Raw genomic sequence first — 18,753 nt, 5'->3', positions numbered from 1 at the left:
CTGCGCAGGCCGGCGTCCATTTGTCCGTCCTCAGTGATGAGTTCAGCTTCACTCTGAGCGATTCTCATGGCTAACTCTCTGTCTCGTCTCTCCTGCTCCTGAATGGTGGCACGCTGAGCCTCTTCCTCTCTCTCCACGGCCAACTGCAGCTCCAGCTCAGCCTGGGGACACAAAGAGACCGAGACACAGACAGAGAGACAGAATGAATTCATTAAGACTATTCCCTTACAGATATAAGTTCAAATACAGATTCAATGTAATCATCCAAGCATTAGAAAAGGATTGAATTCCATCTCGTCTTCATCCAGTCTGCACCACTTCACGTACAAAAGGTTCATGTAATATAAAACTGCATGTGACAAACACAAGCCATAAATCAAAAGTGCAGAAGACTGTACAACGTTCCTCCACTTCATTACAGAAAAATCGCACTTTTATTTCCTTTTGTAAAAAATAATGGTTTCATACCTGAGCTTCGGTTTTTGATTTACCACCACAGACTGAAACACAAAAACTGTATTTGAAATCTACATAAACTATTAAAATCCTACTTCTGCCTGACATTTTTATAGTTACACAACAGGCAGACAGTTTATACAACGCTGCTGCGTGTCCAAGTCTAATTAGCTCTTTAATCCACTTAACAAAGCTTTACTGGACAAAACAGGGCACAAGGCAGAAAAACACTCAGTCGGTCAGAAAAGTTTGTTTATCAGCTGGATTCAATTTTAAACAGCTAGAGCACAAGTATATATTTTTGTACTATAACTAGTCAGGAGAGAGAATGCCTCTCGCCGTGTGTAATGTATGCCCAATGTGAATGACTGGTTAAAAAAAAGCCTATAATGAAGTCCACAATGGGTACTTTTTCTGTGAGCTGTTTTGAGTATGAATCGATGGCCAGGTGAGAACACACTGCATTATTCACACTGGAGGAGAGCTGCTGCCTTACATCAGCAGTATGAGAACCTAAACATCACTCTGCTCTGAGCAGTGGAGCGGCTCTGGATGGTTTCACAAGATGATGCGACTTAAAGACGCCAACACAGCTCCTGAGGATGCTTGTCTTTGTTGTTTTAGTGATGGCAACTTTCATAGAATAAATAAAGGATCATAGCTGACATACATAGCGATAACCAACAGAGGGATGTGAGTGGATGGTGAGAAGGTGGAACATACATAAGAGGGCTGATTTGGAGGTAATCCCTGTGCACACACACCCGTCCACTGACACACCCACCTGAGTGGGTTTGTTTGTGCTGAGGCCAATTGCCTCAGCACAAACAAACCCACTCAGCAAAAAAAACCACAAACCAACCCACCGACTAAACCCATCCTCCAAAAACGTACCCACCAAACAACTCACCCACGAAAACCAACCCACCGACCAAAAACCAAACAACTTACCCATCAAAACCAGCTCACCCACACAAAACCAACCAACTTGAAACCAACCCACCCACCAAAACCAACCCACCCACCAAAACCAACCCACCCACCAAAACCAACCCACCCACCAAAACCAATCTACCCACCAAAACCAACCCACCCACCAAAACCAACCCACCCACCAAAACCAACCCACCCACCAAAACCAACCCACCCACCAAAAAAAAAACAATCTACCCACCAAAACCAACCTACCACCAATTTAGAGCTATTAATTTAAAAAAAGTGTACCACGAAAGAGCAAAGCCCTCAATGAAAACATTTTCCCTTTATTACACACCTGTAGAACTTTGTCTTCCTCCATTCTCTTTTTTCTGTCCTCTTCCTCCTGCTTTCTTTTCAGCTCCATCTCAGCTTTCCTTACAAAGTTAAGGAGAAACATGCACGAGGTGAAAAGCATTGCTCAGTATTTATGACGGTGCCACTCTCAGCAGTCTCCTCATGGTCACATACAGTTTTCTCTCCTCCTCCTCCTGTTTGCGCCGTTGCTCCTCTTTCTCCCTCCTCATCCTCTCCTCTTCCATCTCCTCCTCGATGTGTCTCAGCCTCTCGCTCTCCTCCTCCTGCTGCTTCTTCTTCTGCATGGAGGAGAGCAGCTGCTGGGAGCAGTTCACCAGCGCCTGGTACTCTGAGTCGATCTGCTTCCAGGTCATCACTGTGGCCTTGGGATCACAAACAACAGACGGTATCCAGAATTACCATTATGGTAACACAATTAGTAATAATGATTTTCCTGAGTTTCAGCTGTTCCTTCACAGACAGTGAAGGAACTGTCCCGGGCTGTCCAGAAGAATGTCCGGTGGTTTTAGTGTTTTTGGTGACGTGAGTGTGTAAAATGTGTCTTCGCTTGTTACTGTGATATTAGCTCCTGCTCCAAAGAAGCAACCAGTCAGAGCCCGACTCCTTTCTGTCCCTCACTTTCCTGCAGCAGCAAACAAAGTTCAGCTCTCCACACGGCTGTCAGAGGTCACCTCACCGTGAGTCGCTAACTGTGCCACGGGGATGGACGATGACAAGGTCCCGTCCCCACTGTATCGAGCCTTAAATGACAGCCACTGGCGTCTCATGCACTATTCATTCAGAGACGTTCACGAGCCCTCAGAACAGCAAAAGTGTCACCAGCAGGGAGGGTAATAGGCTAACAGACGAGCACCGGGGAGCAGGAGCAAAACATTAGACGAGTGGTTCTTTAGTGTCGATCACAACTTACACACCAAAGACCACGACTGTAAAGGCACAAAGAAAAAGAATTGCTGTGGACGGTGTTGGAGCGTGTTAGACATGACTGGCTGGACCTGGAGGATCCAATCAGATGTTAATCACCGAGGGGAACCTGGAGGGCACTCTCCCAAGTTTGATCAATTAGCAAAACAGCCTCCTTAAATTCAATTACTGAAGATGAGAGGATTGTTCACCCGGCTCGCCCCCCCCCCCCCCCCCCCCCCCCGAGGTGGTTGAACATATTGATCTCCATAGAACGGATGAGAAAAGGTCAGTTCAGAAAGGCCAGCATGAGACACGAGGAGAAGGTCGGCTTCCACTGAGTGGAGAACGTCTGCGGAGCTACAGGTGTGTGCGTAAAAGCAATTCAGCTTCAAATGTCTTCAAACATAAATGAATGAAGGAAGAAGATCTGTATCGCCGCGTACATGAAGCAATGCAGCGCACTGTGGCGCTAAAGCTGCTGGTTGTGGCTCGACTGGTGGAGAGTGTGCGCGTGCGTGTGCGTGTGCATGTGTGTGCGTGTGTGTGCACACGTGTATGTGTTTTCAACATCACCTCTCTTCCAGAGTTTCCTTAGCCATTAGCAACGATTGTAATGACTAGATACTTCCTTTAAAAACACCTAGAGTTAGTATTTCCATGTAAAAATAATGTGTTGATAGATAGATGCTTATGTCTGTTGATGAGGTTGTGTTATTAACGTGTTATTAACGTGTTCTGGTGGTGTTAGCGTCAGCTGAGCTGTCAGCTCTGCATTATTTCGCATGTTATTTTGATGTGTTTCAGTGAATCAGAGTGTATTAAAACCATCTCTTTCGTTGCACTGGACTCGTCCTTTTGAAGGGAAAACACTGAACACATGCTGAATGATGTTCTTGACAAACACTTTTCTAATATTCTAATCTAATCTGTGAAAACTGCCTGCGTTGCATGTTTGCATATTCAACCAATGAGATGAGTCCTACTGCTTTCCATTGTGTTGACAACTGACAATTTTTCACTTCATTAGTTCAGCTTCAAAACAGGACGGAAGCCAGAAAATCAAGAAAAATCAATAAAACTGAAAACAAAGTCAACAAAGTTGTGAAACTGCTGGTGGGAGACAGAAAACTGAGAAATTCAATGCAGATTAGGTGTGTCTGGATGAAAGAGGGTCCAGGAAGAGGAAGAGGAAGAGGAAGAGGAAGAGGAAGAGGAAGAGGAAGAGGAAGAGGAAGAGGAAGAGGAAGAGGAAGAGGAAGAGGAAGAGAACTGTTATTTGGAAGCGACTGCAAAACAAAATACCACACATCACATATCGCATGTTTCAGGCTTTCCCTTCAGCGTGTGACTGTGGCGACCATGTGACAGCGCCTCCATCAGGACCTCACCTGGATCTTCACCAGCAGAGCGTCGATGGAAGCGGCCAGCTCCTCCACTCGTTTCGCCATCTCCTGCTTGCCCTCCTTCAGCCCGTTCACCACCTCGCCGAACCGCTCCGTGTGTTTCTTCAGGTTTCGCACCTTCACCAAACCATTGATCCTATGACAGGAAGGAAAAATGCTAAAGCACACTTTAATAACTTATAAACAAATGCAGCTTCTTGGAAATCTCCCTTTGAAAGGCACTTACTTAAATATGTGAAAACATTTGTGGACTCCGTTGATTCACAAAATACATTTATCACATTGATCCGATTCCCTTCTTGTAATTAACTAGTACAATTATGTCGCTTATGCTGAGTGTTTTTAAATCCTCTCTCAGCTCGTTTTAACAACAAAGGAAGAGAGATGATGATACCAAAGAGACACAAGCAGACTAACTAAATACTGTCCACTGAGATTCTTTGAGGGAGGAAATTGGAGAAGGAGAGCCTTGAAAACCCCTCAAATCATGGACTAAATACAAGTCAGGACAACAGGAAGTGAGACGCCAGGACCAGACTGGAGGACGGTGAAGACGACCCATGTGTTTGTGTGTGTGAGCAGGAGGAACCCACCGAGGTTTATGCTTCTTCTTACACAGCCACATGCGCACGGTCTTCTGAATCTTAATGCAGGCCGTCGCTCTGTAGCTCATCTTGTTCCTCACTATCAGAGGGAAACAACGAAACACTTCAAATGATGAAGCCCCACATCGTTCACAGATGAAATTGTTCCTGCACACATGAAAACGTTATTCTGCGAAGAAATCCTGTACACACGCGGGTTCAGCTGCTCCCTCTTGTGAATACTTTAAAGTTTAAGATTAATATCAGTCTGTCAGACAAATAATTCACCTAAAAACTCAAAGTTCAACAGCACAGAACACTGAGAAGCCCCTCGTCACTCAAGGGCTCAATTCACTGCAATCTGCAAAGTAGCAACACGGTTCATGAAATCTGAAGCAAAATCAGCTGAGCACTCGTCAAGATCCAATTGTCATTCAAAAAAATCCATCCATGTTCACAAGATGTCCGTCAAATAAAATCACTAATGTGAATGTCCTGCAACAAGTCATCAACAGTACGTCAACAATTGCTGTTGTCTTAAATGTACGAGGACGACGGATGGAAAGTAGCCCGTCGCTAAATCCAGCACGTTTACATAAAGTGACTGTACTGAGTGTCCATCACTGTGCACTGTCCCCTCAAATAAACTTATAAAGAAAGTCCAACAGTCCTTCAACAGTCTAACAGTCCATCAGTCTGGCAACAGTCCATCAACAGTCCATCAGTCTGGAAACAGTCCATCAACAGACCATCAACAGTCAATCAACAGTTCAACAGTCTGTCAACAGACCATCAACAGTCCGACAGAACATCAACAGTCCATCAGTCTGTCAACGGTCCATCAACAGTCTAACAGTCCATCAGTCTGGCAACAGTCCAACAGTCCATTAACAGTCCATCAGTCTGGCAACAGTCCATCAACAGTCCAACAGTCAGCCAACAGTCCAATAGTCAGTCAACAGTCAGACTGTCCTTCAGAAGTCTGTCAACAGTCTGTCCACATTCCAGCACTACATTAAAAATCTTAAAATTACTGGAAAACAAGATCTGGACCTAAATATTTTGACCGGCTAAAAACCCTCAAAGAAGCTGATCAGGTTTTAACTTTATTCTTCCACTAATGTCTTGAATCAGAGTGAATATATTTCCATCAATTATATGTTGAATTGTTGTCAATATTTGTACTGAAGAAAAGTGACTGATCTTCAGTGATGTCCAGCACACAGCAGGGTGCACGGCAGGACAACAGTCATTAGTTTTCCAGGTGCATGATGGTCCAGGTGAGGTGTGGGGAGGTGACGTACGTTTGATGGCCGACAGGCAGCACCACTGGACCTTCTTCCAGCGGCTGCACAACAACCACTTGTTGACTTTCTGCAGCAGCTCCGCCAGGTGATCCGGGTCCGACTTCATTATCTGGTCAAATTCTGCAAACTGAAGCACAAACTCAGGAACTCAGAAGTCTTTTCCACTGCCGCTGTGCAATGAGACTCCGATGATGCTGACATCTCACCTTTCCAGGGCGGAAAAACACTCGCGTCAGTCCAAACTTGAAGTCCATGTCATTGAGTCCCAGAGCTTTAAACAAGGCCTGCAGGAGAGCAGATCCACAATGATGCACCGCTGCTCCCGTCACCTTGTGACCACTTAAGCTTCTGTTTATCATTTTCACACATTGGTCAGTGCGGCTTTAGGCTTTTATAACTGAAAGCTATAAAGAAAACAAAAAAAAACCAAGCTGACCTTGCAGAAGAGTCGAGGATTGAGCCGTGTCAGTTTATCAGGCATGTACTGTTTGTACATGTTGTAGAGCTCGTGGAACGGAGCCCTGGAGGGGAACCCCCCCTGCATCAGGTCCAGCACCGACACCATCCCTAACACACACGCACACACACGCACACGCACACACACACACACACACACACACACACACACACACACACACACACACACACACACACACACACACACACACACACACACACAAACGATTCTATACGATGCATATTTACACATGAGGGCAAAATAACTCTCACTTTGATTTAATAACACTTTAATCACAAAGACTCATGTAAGACTGCAGCATTAAAATCAGTACAGATATAATTTCACAGGCAGGATTGAGTGTATACGTTGTTTAAAAAAAGCTTTACATATTTGACTGGTTTGCTCCGCCTTTAGCACACAATACTTCATCTTTAAATAGCACAAGAAGGTGAATTCAGCTTCTTTTCTTTGGCTTCCTGAGCTCAGGTGTTTTGTCCTTACCTGAGCACTGGAGCTGAGAGAGAATCAGAGCGCCTTCAAACTGGTGACTGACCATCTTCAGGTTGGGTTTCACACAGCGGATGAAACTGGAGCCCTGCAAACATTCCAGGATTAATAGATGGAAGCTGCTTCTGAGTGCATGCTGGGTAACAATAATTACAATACATTGTTGGACAAGCTGAATTGCTTTTGTATTGATTCTGAGCAAAAAAGAAAAAAACCTTTTTCGTTTTCTGCAGACCAAACACAACAATAAATAGATGCAAGTTTTACTCACAGTCTCACGCAACTTCTCCAGAAGCAGGTTCAGCTGGGTCTGTGTGAGAAAGCAGATTAAATGAAGTAATAATCTGTATTCCCTGATAGTAAGGAAGGTACAAAAGATGCACACACATCCTGCTCATGTGAGGGCAACAGAGAAGGTAACAATAACGCACCAGTAGAAACAGACTCTCCAACAAAAACAACCAGATGCATCTACTGAAGTCCTCAGAACACGTCATTCCAGACAAAATCACATATAAACTGCTTCACAGGAGTTTTCTGTTGTTTTAAACAGACATAATGTGAGTTTGTGTTAAAAAGTATCTCTGAGGCTGATTTTGCCAAAAAGAAATCCCACATGCAGAGTTTATATTCACCCAACAGTGTGTGTGAGTCAACATGTAAACACACACACACACACACACACACAAACGGACTCCTCTGTATTCCACCTGAAGCTGAGGTTACTCAGCGTGAACCAACTGGGGGATTTCTCCAGGGGAAGGGGAAAATGAATAAGCAGCGAAGCGGGGGTGAAAGAAGAGCGGAAAGAGAAACGCTTGAGAAAAGGTTCAAAGAGGAGGGATTTATTTAAATAGCCATAATGTAATGGAGTTTTGCTCAGAACTCTACAACACCACCCAGCCTGAAACCCTAAAACCATCTGGTCAAGCCACGTCTCACACACACAACTAAAAATGAACGGCGTCATGTTTGTGCGAAGGACTAAGGACTGCAGGTGTGTTCAATCGTTACAGGAGAATGAGAACATTCAAAATGTGAGATGAGCTTCGTGGCTCTGACCTTGAACTTGTTGCCCACGCTGATGAAGCCGAGTTTCCCCGCCTTCTGTTTGGAGTCCTTGGGGGTGTTGGAGTTCTCAAACAGCTCTCGAACAAACTGGTCTTTCGACTCACACACTAAGCTCTCCAAGGACATGTGCAGGGCGTCGTTGTTCTTTTCCACGAAGCGAGTCTGTGAGCACACACACGAGCGTTCAGCCATGAAGATGCACGTCGGTCGAACAGGCAAAAACACCTGAAGTTCACGCCACTGCCGTGTGAACCAGTCAGTGTGAGTGAAGTGGTGAACGTGACCGAGCAGGTCTTGAAGCGCTACACTGTGCTTTGTATATGAAATCCATTTAATTCTGAATGTTTAAAGTTGACCCAAACAAGTGATTTAACGACAGCAGACGTGACGACTCAAATTGACCGGCAGGGGTCGCGGCACATGAAACGGTTCAGATTGATTGACATGTCCACAGTGACGGAGAGAATGCAGAAACAGAGACCGTTTCGTAGCAGACCGCTCCAGCAAAGTGTCTGACGATGAAGCCCTCGTCATCCCGGAGGTTCCTGTGAACTGCCAGCTTTGACTTTCTTGGAACCTGAGGGGAAAAAAACAAACAAACGTTGAGGCAGGGAAAAACACAAGAACCTGATCTGGACACTGATTATGTACTGTGTTGAGCAACAAAGTTGCTGTGCAAATACCAGTGTCAAATCTCGGTTCTACCAACAAATTAAGTTAAAATGTTTCCTGAGAACAACCCTAATAACCCTAACCCCGCCCCCAACTGCTCTTATTGGTTCATTTGAGGGCGTCGACCTCAAATCCCTTTACCATCCAGTGCTCGGCCCAGATCACAACAACGTGCCTCTACAATGGTCCAACCAGAGAGCCTGGGGACGGGAAGAGAAAGGAGCGGAAGAGTCTGACCGTCAGTCTGAAGTGCTCTTTGTGTTTGCCGTGAACAGCCAGAGCAAAGTGCTGGTCGCTGGGCTGAGGAAGACGATTCTCTTCATCCAAGATGTCCAGAACTCCCACCAGCTTCGCCTCCACCAGGTCTGCACACAACAAATAGAAGACGGCAGGAAGAAGGTTCAGGAGGAAACGTCTGCAGTGAGGAGTGACCATCATCATCATCATTCTCATGTGACCCAACATGCGAGAAGCCCCAATCTTAAATGAAAAGCATCGACATGAGGGGAGAGGTGCTTTGTATCATGGTTGGGTTCATTCATGAACTGTAATATAATAATATTCTAATGTGAAGCACATTTTAAAGTGGTTGAAAACGTCCTGGCAGAAAGAATTCTACGGTATCAGTGGCCATCATGGTACAGGAGCTATGAAATCGCTTGTAAAGAGGGCTTTTGTGAGGAATTTTCACTGTTTACTATCAGTGGATCTGACTACCGGTATTCAATTGACACATGTTCACATGAGGATGCTGATTTGACTGTGTACCTGAATTATTCATGCGACGCTCCGTGTTTGGAAAATAACGAATAATTGCAAATGACATGAGAAGAAACATGGATGAACAAGCACCTGTGTGTTAATCCAGGAGACTGATGAGTGAATTAAAGGCCAACCGAAACGCTCATCTGCAAGTCATAAATGTTGTTCGTGGCTGTCAGTTAACCTCACGCCTGAATAATTGAAGCCTTTGAAATCCAATTCAAACTGCTCCACCTTGATATTCTGACCGCTTCACATTGAATCACAGATTCATTCACGGACAGACACAACAAAGACACCGAGACTCATCCTCCGGCTGCTCGCCGCCATGAACCCCCCCCCCCCCCCCCCCCACACACACACACACACACCGACTGCTTGCTCGCTCCCCGCGGACGGAGACGTGGCGCTCAGACGATCAGGAGAACTGAGTGTTTCTGTGCCGTTTGTTCACTGGTCTGATGTGGAGCTCAAAGGAACGGATATCGTGTGGGCGAACTGATGCTGCACTGAAACAGCCGGGGAGCGAGGCGTGTGTGTGTGTGTGTGGACAGCCGGCAGCGTCTGTCACCACATCCCAGTGTGTCTCTCAGACTCTATACACGCACACACGCCCGCACGCACGCACGCACGCACGCACGCACGCACACACAGGGAAGCGCTCAGACCGTAGATTGACTTACCGATACAGTCCTGGTTATCAACGTAATGCACCTCGTTCACTCCCAAGCCTTCTCTTTGATAAAGCTCTTGCTCCTGCAAAACAATTACAGATCAAAACTAAAACAGTGCCCTTTCAGATGCATGAAGAAATGCAACCAAAGGGTTTTTAGAGCGTCCCGAGTGGCCTCAGAGCAAACTCTATTCCTTCAATAATCAAACAACAAACATCAAACTGACAAGATGCGGTTTTGATAGTGAGATGCGAACTGGAACCGGAGCTCTGGCGTCTTAATTGAAGGCCTTTGGAAACAGAATAACGCTAAGTGATCACAGAGAGAACCAGCCCCACACATCCCTGGAGAAATTAGCATTGTAATGAGAGAAGTGGGAATAACCAACTGCTTCCACATGAAAGAGTCACAAAGCCTGGCTTGTGAGTGACACCATGAATAAGGTAAAGCACCGGACGACCTTCATCCATCAGGCCCACCCACCTCCTTCAGGATGCGCTCGTTGAAGAACTGCTGCAGTTTCTCGTTGCAGTAATTGATACAGAACTGCTCAAAGCTGTTATGTTCAAAATACTCTGCGGGGAGACAAATGGAAAAAATTTACATACATTTCAATCCAGCAGCAAAATGAAACATTGAGCCGAATGAAGCTAATGAAGCATGTGTACGCATCAGGCTGCTTCCGTCAGGCATCATGTTGCACAGACAAGAGAAGGGTCTGATTCCTGAAATCTACATTGGAAGAATTCAATTCCAGAAAATATTAACATATGTGGAAAATGTCAGTAATAATCGATAATCAATAATCGGCAGCATCTGCACGTCATGTGAATGTACTGATAAAAAGTTTTGACACAAGCACAGACGCTGGTCAAATGACCGGACGCACTGAGGAAACAATAAACACACATTTGCCTTCATGGATATGAATTATCAGGCGTCTCCCAGACCGTGCAGAGTTCTGGAGGAAGTTGACAAGAAAGCAGCTCCAATGTGATGAACTTCCTCTGAAATCAGCTCCTTCATCCGAGCCGTTATTGTTAATGTGCCTGGATGGCTGCTGCGAACTCGTATTCATGGACTTTAACCTCCATTGTGAATGATGGCCTTTTCTTTTTTTGTGAAGTTCAGATTTAATAGCTGTAACACTGTGACCGCGTGATAACTCCCTCCACCAAAATGTCCAACTCTTAATGTTTGTGCTTGTGGAGGTGCAGAGCTTCATCCAATCAGCCTCAAACCAACAAGGAATCAGCCATTTGCGGCAGATCGTCTTGGATCCAATGCACACGGAGCACAGATCAGAATCCTACCATGATGTCCCTCATGTTCTTATTCTCAATACGCCAGTGTCATTGAGCTGGAATTTGATTACCGAACCCGGCGATGTCCAACACTCCGATGAAGGTGGAGGAAGTCTGGAAAGGGAAGCACTGGTTCACTCGTCGGACCACGTGGTCGAACAGGCGGCTGTACACGGCCTTGGCCAGAGCGTCGCGGGCGTTGTTGGCCTGCTCCACCTTCAGAGGAACCCTGAGGGGACAGAGCGGAGCAGTGAGAGCCCAGTGTCCGACGGCCGAGCTGCTCTGACTGCTGCTCGGTTGCTGCTCGGCTGCTTGTTTAAAACGAGACCTATCTGAGCAGAAGAGAACAAATTAAAACTGAAAGTGTGCACCTTGAACCCTCCTCGGCTCTCTGATGGCGCGGTACGACCACGTCTGAATAAATTATTGAAAGAGGTTGAGTGGAGTGTCAGAGTGCAGCTCCACTGTGACCAAACGTTCGGCTCAGCGTTTCCAGTGGGAGGAAAGTTAAACGCTCTCACTTACCATATAGGAACGATCTTCCAATGGTTTTGATATTCAAACCAGCCGCCTCTCAAACACAACTCATGCGGTACAAACTTTACACTCACGCAGGCGGCCTGTTCAGCGAGGGGCCACTCCACCCACTCAGCACACTCCACCCTCTCTCCTTGCTCCACCCGCACCCCCTTTTTCCACCTGCTCACCCTGCTCCACCCGTTCCTCTTGCTCCACCTGTTCCCCTTGCTCCACCTGCTCCACTCACCCTGCTCCACCCATTCCCCTGCCTCTGAGATACCGCCTGCATTATTGATGTGGAGAAAAGACTTCCAGGCCAGGCCAGCATCTGTCCCTGCTGAAATATTCATGTCCTAGACCTGGCCCTGTTACTCCATCACCACATCATCACAGTACACAGTAGTAGTGGCCAGGAGCAGGACAAGCACCACATTCTCCCCGAAACCGGAAAACATCCAAAGTTATGTCGGAGTCCACTTCCACTCACACTGAAATCATTCACTGGATGTTTTCCACATTTGGCTACTTCAGCACTGAAGTTGCTCCGGCTGGACGTGACCAAGTGTGAACGTTTGCTGTGTGAGGATTAAGTGGAATAACAGCCGCCAGGTCACTGATTTAAATCACAGAGGACTAATCGCTGACTGTGGATATCTCTGCCATGTTCAGGTGGTGAATGGGAGGAAGTCAGAGGGCATCTGATGGAGCCTTGACAGTGAAGGTGGAAACCAGGCCTGTTCTCACTTGAACAGATACTCACTTGATTACTGTGCCTTTGGCGCCCCCTGCTGTGGTGAGCATCACCCTGGTGGTGAGGCTGACCCGCAGGTCGTCCTTGTCCAGACCCAACAGGTGAGCACAGTGAGCCAGGGTCTGGTCTGACTGATTCTTCAGGATACAGCCTCCTGAAAGGACAGGAAGCAAACAGAGTCAGGTTTGTTCCTTCAGGGCCCTTTTCAACATTTATCAGCTTTTTAGAGATCAAAGATCTGAAAACTAAAGACGGATGTCATGGATGTAACCTGAGGAGCTCCCCGTTTCTTCAAAGTCAATGTTGCCCAGATGTAAAACCCCGGCGACGACCCGGAACAGGTCCAGCTTCTCCGTGTCGTTCAGACCAATCTTCTTCATGGCTCCACACATCCTGTTGAAGTCCCCCTGGTCATCCAGCAGGGGGTCTTTCAGAGCGCCGGTCTTCACGTGCTGCCAAGCACAGCAGAGAGTCAAGACCAGAGCAGAGTTAATATCCACTCATCTCCTGAACCAGTGTCACTCTGTCGTCCTGCAGTGACTCTGGTGAACTCAGCAGTCTTTTACAAGGAGCGGCCATTCCAGAACCTCCACCAGCAGCACTACACACACACACACACACACACACACACACACACACACACACACACACACACACACACACACACACACACACACACACACACACACACACACACACACACACACACACACACACACACACACACACACGCCAGAACACAGAGACAGCCTGCAAAACCCCCTGACCCGACAGGACAAGGCTGCTCACTCTTCCCATATAGTCATGCATGTTCCGTGTGTGATTGGCTCAAGCTCCCTGCAACACTAATTGCTGTAGAGAAGATGAATGAATGAATGAAAGAAAAAAAGAAATCTGGTCTGATGAAAACAGACAACATGAATGAAACGAATGAAATGAAAAAGAGGAAGAGGAAGAAGAAGCAGCAGCATGCTGGTGTCCTGTCACGCCACACACACACAGCACACAGGCCTGAGTAGAAGAAGAAACGTCACCTTATTGTCCTACAAATCCCAGGACATGTGAAGGACAGACACAGTTAGTCGCAGACACGTCACCACATTACTACATGCTGTTACACACATTGTGACACAAACACTCACTTTGTACTCATTTTCTAGGATGTCATTTCACTCACACAAAACATGTTCAGATAGAACCCAAACTGATCTCATCTTTTGAAATCACAGAAGTGCATTTAATTATTACACATCAAAGTCCTGTCTGGCTTTTTGTTTACGACTGTGAAAAAGAAAGGCCAATTTTTTTTCCATCTAAGAAAGCAACAAGCAAACTACAGATGTGTAATTAGTCCCTTAGAGAGAAGCACGTTACACCTTTGCTTCTAATTGTTTCAGCCTCCTGAAAGCTCTGCCAGCACAGCACTTTATCAAACCTCATCCAGAAGTCAAGCTGAAGTGATTGATAACAAGTGCTTGTGCTTCTTTACTGATATATAAAGTAATTTGTCATTCAACTGTGAGCAACGTGAAAGAGTGACGTTGAGGATGGTGATGAATGGATGACGATTACCTCGGGACTCTTGCGGTTCAGCATGATTTGTTTCTCAGAGTTTCCACTGGCAAAGTACCTGGTGCATCCTCGGTTCAGGTACTGCAACAGAGAGACAAGCAGCTTCCTGAACGGATGAAACGAGGATCTGCTGGGACGTTTGTATTGATTTTCATCATCGGGACGATTCCCGGTGTTGTCTGGTGATATTGCGTGACATTGTGTGAAGTAATTGCCTCTGTTGAAGTGGGCGTGACCGTGGGGACCTGAGATGTTGATCTAAAGAGCAGCTTGTTGTTGTCTAGCATTGCTTTGTGGCGCAGAAGGAGGAACAGAAAAGCAACACCCTCAAACATTCTGAATGACTAAATACTGAATCGAAAAGCAAAGAGTGTTTGGTTGCAGAAAGGATTGTGACGCGAGCTCTTGATTCCTATACATATGATCATGAAAATGCTCAGGTGACATCTAGTGGCCGTCCTCCGAACTGCCAACCTGGGTAAATGACAGTGTGATGATTATTCCTGTCATTGAGCATCACTGGACTGACCCTGAAGCTGTCTGGAGAGTCTAAATGCAGAGTTTTCTTCAGGTCCTCGGACGCTCCGGCACACAGCCTGTAGAAGATGTGGTAGTTCCTCTCCTCGTTGCTTTGCATGCAAATCCTGGACTTCTCCAGCAGGTAATGAGAAACAAATCCTCCCACCACGGCATTCTGGAGACGCCACAACAAAGCCTAGCATTGAAAGCAGGTTCTCAAATCCACACAAATACAAACGCTGGGGTCTTTTTCACCTTGTCATTGAAGTGGATTTCAACAAACTTCCCAAAACGACTGCTGTTGTTATTCCGCACTGTTTTTGCATTTCCAAATGCTTCAAGAAGTGGATTTGCTTCGGTTTGAAACAGAACAAAACAACTCACTCAGGGTTAGTCACTCCACAAACACCACACACACTGTGATTTCATTTTCGTGTTTTACCTTCGACAATTCTCTCGTCAATATCTTGACCAGTCCCGTATGTCGTTGTCAGATATCTGCAGGATTTGGAAGAAGCGACCGTTAAAGAGACAAACACCATCGATCAGTATCGGTTAAGCTGAACAAAACAGAGACCACAGTAGCTCACACGTATGAAACGACTATTAAAACATCTCCGTCATGTTTCTAAGTGGTTTAAAGACTCTTCGGAACAAATGAACGAACTGTGGCGTGAACCTGGATAAACAGGAGAAAAGGGAAGCACACAGTTACAATACGAGTGTTTATTAGTGCTTATTGCACACAGTACAGACGTGAGGACAGGGTTTCTTGAGAACCGGTGACGGGACATCTTGTCGCATTAACTTAATCCAAACCCTCGGACTCTAGAGAGCGTTTGGTGTTTCTGTGTACAGGTTGGGGTTTGAGGCTTTGTATGGAGCTCTTCTATCAGAAGATTATTATGGTTTTCACCGACATGTGAGCATCTAGTTCAGGAGCGGCAAACCATTCAGAGACCAAGAGCCACAGAAATGATGTGAAACTACAAAGAGCCACATCGTACAAATTGGGCTGACGAATAAACTGCCTTTCTTACACAGACACAAAATGACATAATATTAAAATACATACAAAATGTACCATAGGGAGTTACAAAAGTTAGACAACATTTTGGCAAGGAGTGGATTTACAGCATTGGCAGGAAATGTTTCAGCCCCTCAATCCACACTAAAGGACAGGGACCGTCTGCAAATTACAAAACAGTGAAGCCATATACTACAAACCATATATCACCATCAAACCAAGTGTTGTAGGATGATCAGGTGAAGGCTGCAATGATTTTGGTGACACTGCAGTGAATATCTGTATCTGTATTTTTGTGGTATTTGTCTTCGCTTTTGCAGTGATTTGTATTTTGCAGAGGGTCCCTACACTCTGGTCATAACCAGCTGATCATAGAGAACAATGTTGTTTCTGCTGCTCCAAAGATGGAGACTTTTGACAAAAATTAGCTCGTAGCATATAGCCATTCTCACACTGATGGGAAAGAAGCTATAATTTGTGTGTTAATGACATTTTGTTAAAGAGTTATTGATGCCGGAACTTCACCGAACTGCTCTCAGCAGGCGTGTCTGTGTCTGGGTCTAATCCACCAATTGACTCCAACTTCTTCGCATTTCTGCTCCGTGTGGCGGATCTGAAATGTCTCTGTACATGAGCCGTTGTTTACTTGCCATTGTATGCTCTAACTAGCCCAACCCGCCATATATAGCTTAGCAACGGCTGTGGAGTGTGTTAACGCTGTCCATGGATGGTACACAGGATTGTGGATGCTACCACCCGGTACTATATTTCTATTTATCATCCTCTGTTATCATTCCTTTATTGTTCTCCCATTGTTACTATCTTGTTCAGGCAAGTTTTGTGTTCAACCTTGTGACACCAAGCTTGAGGGGGATGTTGCATTCACGTTGCTCTCAGTTATGCGTTGAGTTCCACACAAGAACTATTTAGAATTGGAGGAGCCGTACAGCGATGATTTCAGATAATGGATGAAAGAGCCACACGCTGACAGGCAAAGAGCAGCATGCGGCATCAGGCCACGCCTGATCTAGTATCAACCACCTCAGAGCAGGAAGGACCTCCGGCGTCCCTTCAACGGTGCTCATGGTAGAGCGACTGGGTTTATCCACCCTGACCGTCTCAAAGTGAAGTGCACTCAAGTCTGTCACAGCTGAATGAAATTAGCAGAGTCCAGAAGAGAAGGAAGATTCCGCAGTACCTGAGGACAAACTTGGTGTTTTCAGTCTTTCCAGCTCCAGATTCTCCAGAAACAATGATGGACTGGCTCATCTTCAACACCTTCATGTCCCGGTAGGCTTTGTCCGCTGAAACCACGCAAAGACAAAGTCACAGAGCTGAAAGCTGTCGTCAACCTTTACACCGGGCAGGATCAGGATCAGGATCAGGATCTTATTGTCGATGATGTCAAAAACAACTGAATTATGTGTAGGGGGGTCAAACATTTGGCTCAGGGGCTAAAACCAGACCAGCAGAGGCTCTAATCCGGCCGGCAGCTTGACTGTGTAAAGTGTTCAAATGATTCTGAAGGAGCTGAGTCAGTGATGCAGCAGTGAAAACTTTTCAATGTCTAAATCTGACTTGATGTGGACTGATCTCTTCCACTGAAGTGTTTTAAACACTGTTCTCTGTCTGGAGTGTGCTCAGTAGTGATCCGCCTTCAGCTTGTGGCTGCATGAGCCCATGAGTATGAAGGAGTGAAGTCCTTACCGATGGCGTAGACGTGAGGAGGCAGCGTACCCAGAGACCGGCCCTGGTACGACCTGATGGTTTCGGGCCCGTACAGCTTTGGTATGTCATAGTAAGGATTGACAGCGATAAGGATGTTCGCCACGTACGTCTGTGACAGAAACATTAATAAAAAGTGTGACCAGGAATCCTGTGAATGAGTGAATCAGCAGGCGAATACATGATTAAAATGGCTTTTCTGTCTGCCTCTCAACCGTAACTCCTTTAAGCCTCCGCAGCAGCTGAAACATAGGTCAAACAAGGGTCTACATGGCGGCAACATATGTGTACAGAAGCAAAGGAAACGTACATAAATGTGGTCTTTATTGTAGCGCACTCTGACATTGTTGAGCAGTGTGGCTTCATTCAAGTACATCAGGGAACCTGCGAACACAAACACAACATCTCTTATCACAGCCACTTTCACATGGAACAAAGATGTATAGAATACTTTAAAACAATTTTTATTTGCGAGAGAAAGAGAGAAAGGGAGAAAGGGAGAGAGGGAGTGGGAGGGAGACGGTTCAATCTTTATTCTTCACCAGCGTCAGACAGTGAATGAGTTATAACGTCTTTCTTGTTTTGGTTTCAATTGTGAAATTGTCATTTTTTTATTTTCAATAAAAAAAGTGTTCAAAGTGATATAGCACATATTGCAGTGAAAACTCACAGTTGTCATCCACATGCTTGTTGACGTCGTCTTCTGCAGGGAAGACCTGGCTCATGGCAGCGAGGAAAGTCTGCAACATCACAATTCAAGTCATTACAAGATTTCCACGCAGTGAAGAGCGTTGGGTTGAGTCCCTGTTCTCTCCTGGTGTGTGACAAAGATCATAAAGCGTGAATCAACATGAAACATTTATCATGCTTGCAGATCACGGTGATGATGTTCCCAGGCTGAATTAGTTACTGATAGTCTCATTCTATTCTGAGTTCATGGAAATAAAGTCAAAGGAACAAGGGAACAAGTCGGCTGTGAGAGAAACAAGGGAGACATGGCCGGCTCATGAATAATTTGGTGGGAGAGCAACAAGATCCGAACACCTGACTGAGTCTGTGTACGTGTGTGTGTGTGTGACTGACTGATCACCACCGCTTTAACTTACCAGTGTGTCATAAAATGGCCAGACATGATTATATTGGTAAGTTTAATCCCTTCAGTGCGTCTCGCTATAAACCATCTCATTCATTTCCATTTCCAGGTCATTACAGACGGTTTCCACCGCAGTGTTTGTGAGCTA

General features: G+C 45.8%; 1 protein-coding gene across 1 annotated transcript in view; it reads right to left on the bottom strand.

Annotated features, from left to right (window-relative positions):
* The window catches only part of LOC308142654 (unconventional myosin-VI-like), a 36,366-nt gene that overhangs the window by 8,032 nt on the left and 9,581 nt on the right, over positions 1–18,753 (bottom strand). The window contains exons 3-29 of the mRNA XM_080513165.1: positions 18,183–18,252; positions 17,823–17,896; positions 17,495–17,624; positions 16,986–17,091; positions 15,203–15,258; positions 15,016–15,113; positions 14,771–14,935; positions 14,242–14,322; positions 13,704–13,712; positions 12,941–13,121; positions 12,679–12,823; positions 11,471–11,628; positions 10,579–10,670; positions 10,105–10,177; positions 8,897–9,024; positions 8,469–8,564; positions 7,979–8,149; positions 7,188–7,226; positions 6,911–7,004; positions 6,386–6,516; positions 6,156–6,233; positions 5,947–6,076; positions 4,652–4,742; positions 4,044–4,194; positions 1,903–2,111; positions 1,730–1,808; positions 1–161 (exon numbers count right to left, since the gene is read on the bottom strand). Of these exons, the coding sequence (XP_080369291.1) occupies positions 1–161; positions 1,730–1,808; positions 1,903–2,111; positions 4,044–4,194; positions 4,652–4,742; positions 5,947–6,076; positions 6,156–6,233; positions 6,386–6,516; positions 6,911–7,004; positions 7,188–7,226; positions 7,979–8,149; positions 8,469–8,564; positions 8,897–9,024; positions 10,105–10,177; positions 10,579–10,670; positions 11,471–11,628; positions 12,679–12,823; positions 12,941–13,121; positions 13,704–13,712; positions 14,242–14,322; positions 14,771–14,935; positions 15,016–15,113; positions 15,203–15,258; positions 16,986–17,091; positions 17,495–17,624; positions 17,823–17,896; positions 18,183–18,252 (2,996 nt within the window). The remainder of the gene's footprint in view (positions 162–1,729; positions 1,809–1,902; positions 2,112–4,043; positions 4,195–4,651; positions 4,743–5,946; positions 6,077–6,155; positions 6,234–6,385; positions 6,517–6,910; positions 7,005–7,187; positions 7,227–7,978; positions 8,150–8,468; positions 8,565–8,896; positions 9,025–10,104; positions 10,178–10,578; positions 10,671–11,470; positions 11,629–12,678; positions 12,824–12,940; positions 13,122–13,703; positions 13,713–14,241; positions 14,323–14,770; positions 14,936–15,015; positions 15,114–15,202; positions 15,259–16,985; positions 17,092–17,494; positions 17,625–17,822; positions 17,897–18,182; positions 18,253–18,753) is intronic.

Source organism: Blennius ocellaris, assembly GCF_963422515.1.
Source record: "Blennius ocellaris genome assembly, chromosome: 17".
Taxonomy (NCBI): domain Eukaryota; kingdom Metazoa; phylum Chordata; class Actinopteri; order Blenniiformes; family Blenniidae; genus Blennius; species Blennius ocellaris.
Note: the sequence above shows the minus strand (reverse complement) of the source record. Positions and strands in the feature narration are given on the sequence as shown.